At 31.9% G+C, this 10501-nt stretch overlaps 1 protein-coding gene across 1 annotated transcript in view; it reads left to right on the top strand.

The window, feature by feature from the left end:
* The first annotated feature begins 4477 nt into the window (after window positions 1-4477).
* Window positions 4478-10501, top strand: part of LOC106458769 (polyadenylate-binding protein 4-like) — a 20309-nt gene continuing 14285 nt past the window's right edge. Inside the window, exons 1-2 of the mRNA XM_013918316.2 lie at window positions 4478-4670; window positions 8583-8701. Of these exons, the coding sequence (XP_013773770.1) occupies window positions 4497-4670; window positions 8583-8701 (293 nt within the window). The 5' untranslated portion in view covers window positions 4478-4496. The remainder of the gene's footprint in view (window positions 4671-8582; window positions 8702-10501) is intronic.

Raw genomic sequence — 10501 nt, 5'->3', positions numbered from 1 at the left:
ATTATTATCTTCCCTAACCTTAAAATTTTTCTGAAAAGTTGAAGATTTCAGAGTGATGATATCTCCTACATACTGTCCAGTCATGGATTGAGGACCAAGTAGAAGAGTTCTTTCATAAGGTCATAAAGACCTTAAAGTACCACTGGCATAAATTTAGAATCAGAAGGAGAAAAATAAATCATAGTTGAACCAGTATATCTCTCTCTCTCTATAGGTTTGGCCACAGCCATTTTAAACACCCCTTACATATACAATAAATATTTGGCTTTGGTTACATGCTAAAAGAGTTTGGCTGTAGCCAGAGCACAGTACTTGGTAAAAAGACTCAGGCTTTATCACCTATTATTATGAAACTGAAGTTGGGAAAAGTTAAAATATGCTTAGTAGTCCTTCACACTTGAAAATTGCACAAGGGCTGTGAACAACCCCTTTTAAGAAGACCATGGGGCTGTTAATGAGTTTGATCTATTTTGAATCTTTGTTTATAAAATTGGACAACATAGCTAATTTTTATTGACTGAATTGTACTGTTTGTAGTATCAACAGGAGAGAGTTTTGCTAGCTAAACTAAAACATTTTCACTGTATGTCACTGAACTACCTCCACTCAGTATGGCATTGATAACCCTTGTGGCCTTGTCATACAGAAACTGGGTCATGAAATGTAATTTAGGACATGATCAAGAACTGTTTTTGCTAGTGTGAATTACTAAATGATCAATATTCAGTTTTGTATTTTAAACATTGTCTTAGTTTATGGCCAGAAATACCTTTATACAACAATATAGTTTGAAAATGTCATTACTGCACATGTAACATAGATAGTTTAGGCCAATTAAAATTAAATTATAAGAGTCATGGCTGCCAACAAGGTCACACAGCTACCTGTGAGCTTGTCTGTTTATACAAACAACTGATCGTGCAGTCAGTGCCATGACCAGTAATAACAGGGTCTGAATTCAAAGTACTTATTTCTTGGTAAGAATAAAAAGACCTGTAGTGTTCCAAAAACAGTAAATGTCATGACAGATTTGACAAAAGCTCTAACAAACCCTTGCGAACCTCATTTTACAGGTGCTTTTGAGCATAAATGTGATGGCACCTGTCAAACATGAAGTTCTGACTTAACACTTTGAATACGGGCTCGGTCAATTTGAACAACCACGTGACATTTTTGTACTTGTTGAAAGTCTTCATAGATTTAACACTTATAACTCTCAATATAGTGGGTATATCTTCACAAAATTTGGCAGTCTTTCAATTAATATTGCAAGTATTTCACATACAAAAAGTCCTATTTCTTAGTGAAGTATTTATAATAAAATAAAAATTTGTCCATGAATATACTGAGTATTTGTTTTCAATATTCCGTGTAGAAGGTAATTTTCATGTTAAAATTAAAAATACTTTTCCTCATTCAAAAATCTCAAATTTCCTTTGTGTAATTCCCAAAACCTCTTAAATGAATTTGAAACATTTTTTTTTTAACTAAATCCTTGTAGTTTATTTTCTCTACCCTATCTCAAAATAGGATTGGTTAATTCAACAGACCATGTAGCCACCAAAAAAAAAAATTTAAATAAACCTAAATTAACCTTTTTTTTCCTTTCTAGAATGACTTTAAATTGTAACATGAACTTGTGAACCGTTTTAATTATATTATTATTCATTATTTTACCTAATATAGTCTTAAATAATTAAAGAATAAATATGAAAAACAAAAAATAAAATACTTAACTAATCTTTTTTCTTGTAGTCGAGTTTCGAATAGTTAACCCTAACTTTTTGTAGTACTAATAATGTATTTAATAATTTTTATTTAATTAAATAATGCACCAAAGAATATAGACTAACATGCAAAAAGTAGACAATTTCCCTTAACTAAAAATTTTTCTTGCTTTCTAACTATGCGACAAGAGCCATTACAAATTCATCCAAGCTAGCCATTAACTTTCACATGAGAACTAATATTGTACTCTGAGTAAAATTTACAATATTCTGTTCAGAACACAATGTTATACAATACGTCATTTGATAAATGAAAACCTTGACTTTCTATTGGTTATAGGTAATATATAATGAGACATCAGAAAAAAAACTGTCAATGAATTGTGACAGGTGGGTGTGGCAAGAGGGGTTTGATTTTCTATTCGATAGCTCTGTAACCAACCAAAATTGAAGGCTATAAAATTATGGTTTGTTTGAGCAACAACAATTTTATAGAGTAATTTACATTTAATTTCATACATTTTCGAGGAGTAATGGATAAAATAGGAATGATGACATGCTAAGACAATGTGTCACGTGGGTCACACTAGTGGAAATTTGGGATTTTTTTATATTCCCCTGTAGAATTAAGAACTTAACTCTTGTACTATTAAAATATGGATTATTATCTAAGATTTTATGCAATTTGGTATTACATAAACAAAAAGTAGTAAAATAAAGTTTTGAATGTAAGACACTAAAACCTTTTGTCATGTGCAGTAAAGGATACCCAGGACAACAGGGTTAAGGGACTGTAAATGATTACTTTTAGTGTTCTATTCACTGCTTGAAAAGTTTATTGATAGCTTTTGTTACTGCCTTTGCTAGAATCTTGTAGAACTGTTACTAAATTTTCTATCAAATTTGATTTTAGTAGAGTTTAATGTCCAGTAAATCAACTCTTTGAAAATTACAGTTTGGGCTTAAGATTACCTGGAATTTATTTCCATTAGCCTATGCAAACACTGTTCATTCAAACAAAAAAGTCTATATTGTATTGTAAGAAATCCTATATTCTCAATCAAGAATGCTGGTAAGTATTAAAATATTTGGCCTTTAACTTGGGATGATGTTATATAAGATGATTTGTCAACAAAATACATTACAAAAGTGAAATAACTTCTAAAAGGCTTACATTAACTCTTTCTGCACGGCCTGGGACCAACCTCAACCATTTTGGGCTTGCTGTAGTTTTCGTGCTATAACTTTTAAATTAGTAAGCGTATGTTAACAATTTGGCAGATAATCAGTGAACACTACAATGCTTTCATATACAAAATATATATATAAAAAAATTTATTAAGAACTAAGGTTTCTAAAGCAATGTTCTTCTCGTGCCTTTTTTTTTTTTTCACATGTTGCCTATTCAACATGCAAAGTAATTTTCGTTTTAAGATTCAAAACACAAATTTCACATGCGAAATTTTTAATGTTCAGCTAGTTATCAAACATTTAAATAAAAAAAAACTATTTTATCTGTTATTTTCAGTAATGAATCTCCATACAGGTTTGGTCAATTTGATAAATCTCGTAACCAGGTTAAAAATGAGAAAGAAATTGACTTTTTCATTCTATAGTGATTACAAATTATAACACGAAAACATAAATCTTTAGACTAAATAACTTAAATCTCATGATCTTATATATCTATTGTTTTTATTATATTGACCTTTCAGCCATGTCTGGCTAACAATACAGAAGTTACAATGGTAAGGTGCACCTGCACTCTGTTACAGTATCCAATAATATAAAACTTGCCTTTAATCTTTACAAAGTGACCTGTCTTGGCTATGTTTTAGTAGACTAGTATGTTGTAAAATACAGTCACATTTCAATTATTATACATTATATATTTATATAAATTATTGCTATTTAGAAATAAGTTCTTAAACTTATTTTTCTTAAAACATAGAACAGTAAAGCAAATAGTTCTCTTCTAGTTACGACCTTTGCACTCAGTTGCTGCTTGACGTAGGTTGCATTAAAATTTTGCATATGAAGGATATGAAACAAATAAATTTTTTTAGGTTTTTTATATATACACACACACACACACACGCATTTGAATAACCAAAAATCCTAAATTATAATATCAATATCATAGAATTCCCCTATAATTTATCAAGCTTAGTATCTCAGCTGTATTTCGCCTTAAAAAAATTTGAAATTTTGAGTAAACTAAAGGTGCAACCTACCTCATTGAAATCTATTTTCAAAAGAAAGAAATGATGCTGGGTATGTTAGAAATGCTTAGAAAACCACTTTTTGAAAATCTTTGAATTTTTCAGCTTTGTTTCATATACTGACAAATTGTATCTGTACAGGTGGGAAATTTAAGTCTCCACAATCTAAAATAGTCACAACAGATAAAAATTGATAATTAAGGCTAGCTGTTTTAAATTTCATTAAAATATACTTAAAAAATTTTGAAGTATGAACATTTCTGTTATTTATATTTTGGTGGGTGATATGAAAAGAAGGATCAAAGAACAGTTTTGAAAATTTAGTTTTGTCCTTTAATTTTACCCCTTGTTAAAACTCAAGATACCTGACTAGGAAGAGGTGTTTTTTCATTATTTACTTAACCAATTTGTCTACAATTCACTGTAAAGAAAGTTATTTTAACTGGAATTAAGGATTTTTTTTTAATCTGTTCCATCACTTGTGTTACTTTATTAGATACATAAATGTTTTATATCATATTTTCTAGCTGAACGTGCCCTGGACACAATGAACTTTGACACTATTAAAGGTCGACCAATTAGAATCATGTGGTCTCAACGAGATCCATCTCTAAGAAAGTCGGGCTTGGGAAATGTCTTTATTAAGAACTTGGACAAAAGTATTGATAATAAAGCAATGTATGATACCTTTTCAGCCTTTGGTAACATCCTGTCATGCAAGGTAAGCTATTACAATGTTTTATTGGAAAACTTTAATGTAATTTTGAATGCATATGTTTAGAAAAAGTTAAAAAAGAAGAGAGAAAAAAGCATATATCTGAGTATATAAGATTTCTGAGTGTGGCCTCAGTGGCTAAGTATGTCAGTCTGTTTCTATAGCCACATTGCTGTCTTAAAATTTTAATTGGTTCTAATGGAAGGAGACAACCAGTAGTGTATTCCATTATCTTCACTGAACATTCTAGGTTAATTTGGAGAGAGGGTATGTAAGGTGCATTAATGCAAATATTTTAAGTGGACTTTGTACATTTGTAAGACTTGATCTAGAGTAATTACTAGGATATACAAGAATGAAATACAGTACTTGAAAAATATTCAGTATGCTTTAAAAAATGCTATTGGTTTGACAAATATGAATGTAGATTCTATTTGTCTGAATATTTCACTTGTGTTACTGGCATATAGACTGGAAATTTCTTTCCATTTCTTGTGACAGTACTAGTTAGGAGCTCAGGCAAAAGTTTTGTTTGTCACTAATGTGTGATGTAGTAATAAGGTTTGCATGTGTAACTTAACATGTGATTCAAGCAGTTGCATGGAATTCTTCCAAACATGTTCTAATTTGACTGAATTGAGGTAAAGAACAATGTAAACATTATCAGTAGATATAAATCCAAAGAGCTGATTTATTTTAAATTTACAATGTTAAAAAAATGCAAATGTTAAAAAATTTAAGGCATCATTTGATAATGGTCACACAAAATATAAACACTTAAACTAATATAACTTTCAGTTATCTACAGTTAATAGTGATTCATGCAAAAACTTGTGTACTTGCTACAGCTCCCTTAATTTTAATCATTTTTATTATTTATAAAAGGCTGTGTTACCTGGGGAATTACAATACTAACAGTATAATACAGTTATCGTGAAAAAATACTGAGTAACTTTAGGCTTGTTGAAAGTTATTTAACATGTTCACGACTTCATGCGCCATTGGTGGTACATGTGCATGTTTTCTGTTGAAAGTCATGAGCCACCCATGGTACACAGCACCCATAAGATATAACTGTACCTCATATCTCTAAAGTCCTATATGAAGCATTTATTTTCTATGGACATCTATAATAAAGTCACGCCTTCCATCATGTACCACTGGTGGAGCACGGATGTCATGTTGAAAGGACAACTGAAATAAAACAAATTTACATGATTAAATCCCTTTTAATTTAAAATTAAATCTAGATATTGGCATTAAATTTTTTATTGTGAGTAATTGAAGCAGAAAAAACACTAATTGAGACTTCTTTCATAAAAAAGAATACTTATGAAGACTAATATAATAAAGATAGAACTATTATCATCCACAGTAGGGATTATTTTATCTGATATCCTTTTTTTACGAACATAAAATTAATAGAAATATTCGTAATTCTTCTAAAAACGGAAAGATTAGGCTGAAAAGAAAAGAATAAAATATTAAATATAATGATCATTTGATTATTGTTACTTAAATCATAGTGTGCAGCTCTGTCGGTACATGACAGCCATATCTTAAATGGGTAAAGACAAAATCATGTACCCTCTGTGGTACACTCAAGAGAAAGTTCTCAATGCAGTCATCCTGTCATAAAACATAACAAACCCATAAAATTGGCTGTATCTAAGATAGAGTTCACAATGAGGCCTTGCATTCCTATTGCATAATTAGAGAAATCAAACCTCGCATTTACTTAAATAATTTTGTTTATAGATGCATATTTTTAGCCAATAGTTACAGTGGTGTCATTAGTGTACTGTTACATCTAAGCAAATCAGTGTAAACAAAATAAATTAACCTTTTCCAATTGTTGAGGAAAACCCCAACACACAATTTCACTGTAAAGATGTATTTTTCAGTCTATGAAAGTATTGTTAGTATTAACTGTACTGGCTTGTAGCGTATACTTCATTGGTATATTGTGGATAGGATGTTGCCCAGTTTTACAATACTTGATATCTTAAATCTGTTTTAGCATAAAGAAGTATAGTTTTTAATCAACTACAGAAGAAGAAAAAAAAAGTTGTGCATTTCAAATAGTTTTAAATGGGGAAGAGAATGCACAAATCTTTCAGCATAAACTTCAGTTTTGAAATTATGAAAGAGTACCACTGCATTTGTAATTTTCTGTGTATCATTGCTACAGAAGTATTTCCCTTTAAGCTTTGTAACTTTTGTAAATGTTTTTCAGGTAACTAAAACTGCAACCATGTAACTTGTGTTCACATTTCAGCTTATCCAATGATCACATTGCCTCACTTTCATGACAAGTCCTTTACACTGTGTAGACACAAAAAAAAAAATATATATATAAACACACACACACACACACACACACACACACACACACACACACACACACACACACACACACACACACACTGAGTGGTCACAAGTAAATAGACACCTAATTTTTCGTCATTTAACTGATTTATGCTAACTAATTTGTGTTCACAGAGCACTATATAAATGAAAATGGTCCACACACTAATTATCTTGTGCTACAACATGCCTGGAACTCGAGGTTCTCTCAAATTGTCAGATTTTGTTAGAGGAAGGATAGTTGGTCAAGCAGATGGTGGAATAAGTCAGCAGCAAATTTCGCAGAAATTGGGAATCCCGATTTCGACAGTCAACAGAATCATCGTGCAGTAAAGGAAACAACTGAGCAGCGTTCGGGGCATCCTGGTCCATCGGAGAGGACAAAAAGGGCTGTCAAGAGGAGCATCAAAATGGATCCCAGATTAACAACTGCAGAAGTGGGCAAAGTTGGTGGGATGAGCCTGAAAACTGTTAAACGAATTCTCCACAGATTGGGTTATTGTTGCAGATCAGCTAGACGGAAGCCCTTATTAAGACCTGCCAACATAGTCAAATGAAAGAAGTGGGCAAGTGATATGATGATCAAGCCTCTGGACTTTTGGAAGACCGTATTGTTCTCAGACGAATCAAGATTCACTCAATTTTCGGACAGTGAAAGGATATGGGTCTGGAGAATGCCTCACCAAGAGTTTTGGCTCAACAGATTGCAGCCAACTGTGAATCATGGTGGTTTCAGCGTGATTATTTGGGGAGCTGTTTGGGTTGGTAGGAGATCAAGCTTAGTGGAGTGCGTTGGCAACATAAATTTTACGAAATATTGGAGGAAGGACTCTTGCCACTTTATTCCTCGGGTTTCATGGACAAGAACTCAACGTTGTTCCAGGAAGATGGAGCACCATATCACACTGCTAGAAACACCCAAAAGTGGCGGGAAGAAAATGGTATCCAGAAGTTGCCCTGGCCGAGCCAATCTCCTGACATGAACCCCATCGAAAACCTCTGGGCCATACTCAACCGGCAAGTCAAGAAACAACCAAAAAAAAACCAACTTCGAAGAGCGATCTACTCCAAGTTTTGAAGCACGAGTGGGCGAAAATCCCACTATCTGAAATTGACTAGATGATTCTCAAGATTCCCCAAAGGACAACAAACTCCACGAAGCGAAAGGAAGATCTACTAGATATTAATTAAATTATAAATATATCAATTCATGTGAATATGACTGAAAATTTTAATTTTTTCTGAAAAGGTGGTGTTTATTTACTTGTGACCACCGCTGTGTGTGTGTGTGTATATTATTATTACAAAGCAAATATGGTACAGTCTACAAGTTATAAGTTTATATGTGCTTATCAAACAGGTTTAGCATAATTTTGAATCTTTTCAAACCTGTATTACCTGTAAGATTAAGAGTATGGATTGATTTCATTATCTTTTTAATTTTATATGCCATAAAGTATAAGGTGTGCTCAGTAATATTATCAAATCTTGTCATAAACTGGTTATTCCATTTGTGCATATTATATACAATATAAATTAAAAAACTAATAGGTAGCTACAGATGAAGAGGGAAATTCTAAAGGTTATGGATTTGTACATTTTGAAACAGAAGAAGCTGCCAATAATGCCATTCAGAAAGTTAATGGCATGCTACTAAATGGAAAGAAAGTGTAAGTATTTCTTTAGTAAATTAGTTATGTTGTATGTGCATGCACATACATACCTTCTTTTTAAGTATTTTATGTTTAACACTTTTCTATGCTGTTGAATTTTGGGTCACTTTAATGATAATAGAAAAAAACTTGCTTCCTATAAACCTTTTCTTTTTGGCTGCAGTGTTTTGTATTTGAATGCATAAAGTTAGTAAAATGTAAAGGCACTGCTGTGTATTTTAAGTAATTAAAACAGTTGTGACCTGCCCAGGCCACTCGTATATGAGGTTAGGTATGTAGAGTTCTGAAGGAATCTGAACCATATGGGGTGTCTTAATGGATGCAAGGTTAAGGTTTTCCTTGAGAGCCAACTGTTACTGATTTACACCAATAGATTGCATTAATGCATGAATGTTATATTGCAATTAGTCTGATCCAGTGTAAAGGCAAAGCCTAAGTACAGTACTATCCCTATTGCACTGATAAGGTCTGATGTGACATGTATGTAACTAATTCTTCCTATTAGAACTTGTATGATATTACGAATGTTTCTCAACAATTAGTCAAGCTAATATTAAGGAATGCATTCAAGCCAAACATAGGATCCATGGGTCAAGCTAACATTTAGGAATGTATACAAGGTAATCGTAGCACCCATGGAAACATAAAACTAGTAACAATAAAAATTGATTGCTGCTACTAAACAACAGACAGATTGCTAATCCTGTAATTTATTAATGATATACAGAGAATTGTTGAGTAATATTTAGTATTCTTGATTTCATAACAATATGATCTGTATTATCTGAAGGATAAGTTTGGGTTGTTTTATACATTTATCTTTGTTGTGTCTGTTGTTCTTTGATAGATGTACCTCACATGCAAATTAAATATTGTATATTAAAGCTAAATTTATGGTATTGGATCTGAACTCGTGTTCCAAATTTTCTTAGCCGAGTACACTAAATAAAAACTAATGTATTTTCTGATGTTTAGTTCAGCAATTTGTGAGCCTACACAACTACACTAGCACAGGAAATGTTGTCCAGACACTTTGTTGTGAATATAATAACCCTATATTTTGAGATGGACCTTGTATATTAAAAATGCTTCAAGTGAAGAAAGATAGCATAAAATTCATTGTGCATGGAAGGTATTGCTTGGTAAGCCAGTATGCAGCACAATTTACCATGTAGAAAACGAAGCCTACGTTCCTTCTAAGCCATACTCATATGTGCCACTTACAAAACATGAGAGTTCACGTGCAATAAAAAATTACCTTTTATTATTATTATTGTATATATAATTACATATGTAAAAATGCCAACTTTTTCTGCATAGTGAGATCACCGTAATTTTTGGTTTCATTTTATGTAGTACAGGAAAGCTATCAGTTATCCCTAGGACTGAGATCTAATTGGAAATGTCCTATGCTTCATAGGGTCAGGTCATGTAACCTGCCTCAGGCAAGTTGCAACATTGTCTAATTAGTAGTGAACCACTGGAAACTAAGAATATTATAGATAAACAAAGATCAATTACCAAGAGCTATATAAAACTGCACTTCTTGAGAACTAACAAAACTTGGCAAACATAAGTACATAAAACATGATAAATCCCAAGACTTATTTACAACATCAGTATTTTTAATATAGACTTGTTTGTGAAAATATCAAGTGTGTTTCATTACCAGTCCGGATGCGAAGTGATTTTCATCTTATAACTAAGAAACTATTGTTCACCCAAAATTTTCAAATGTTTTTTTGAGTAATCTCTAAATACCTCAAATACATTTCAAACAATTGATTATTTTCTTTA

This window comes from Limulus polyphemus, unplaced genomic scaffold (assembly GCF_000517525.1).
Source record: "Limulus polyphemus unplaced genomic scaffold, Limulus_polyphemus-2.1.2 Scaffold511, whole genome shotgun sequence".
NCBI classification, from domain to species: Eukaryota; Metazoa; Arthropoda; class Merostomata; order Xiphosura; family Limulidae; genus Limulus; species Limulus polyphemus.
Note: the sequence above shows the minus strand (reverse complement) of the source record. Positions and strands in the feature narration are given on the sequence as shown.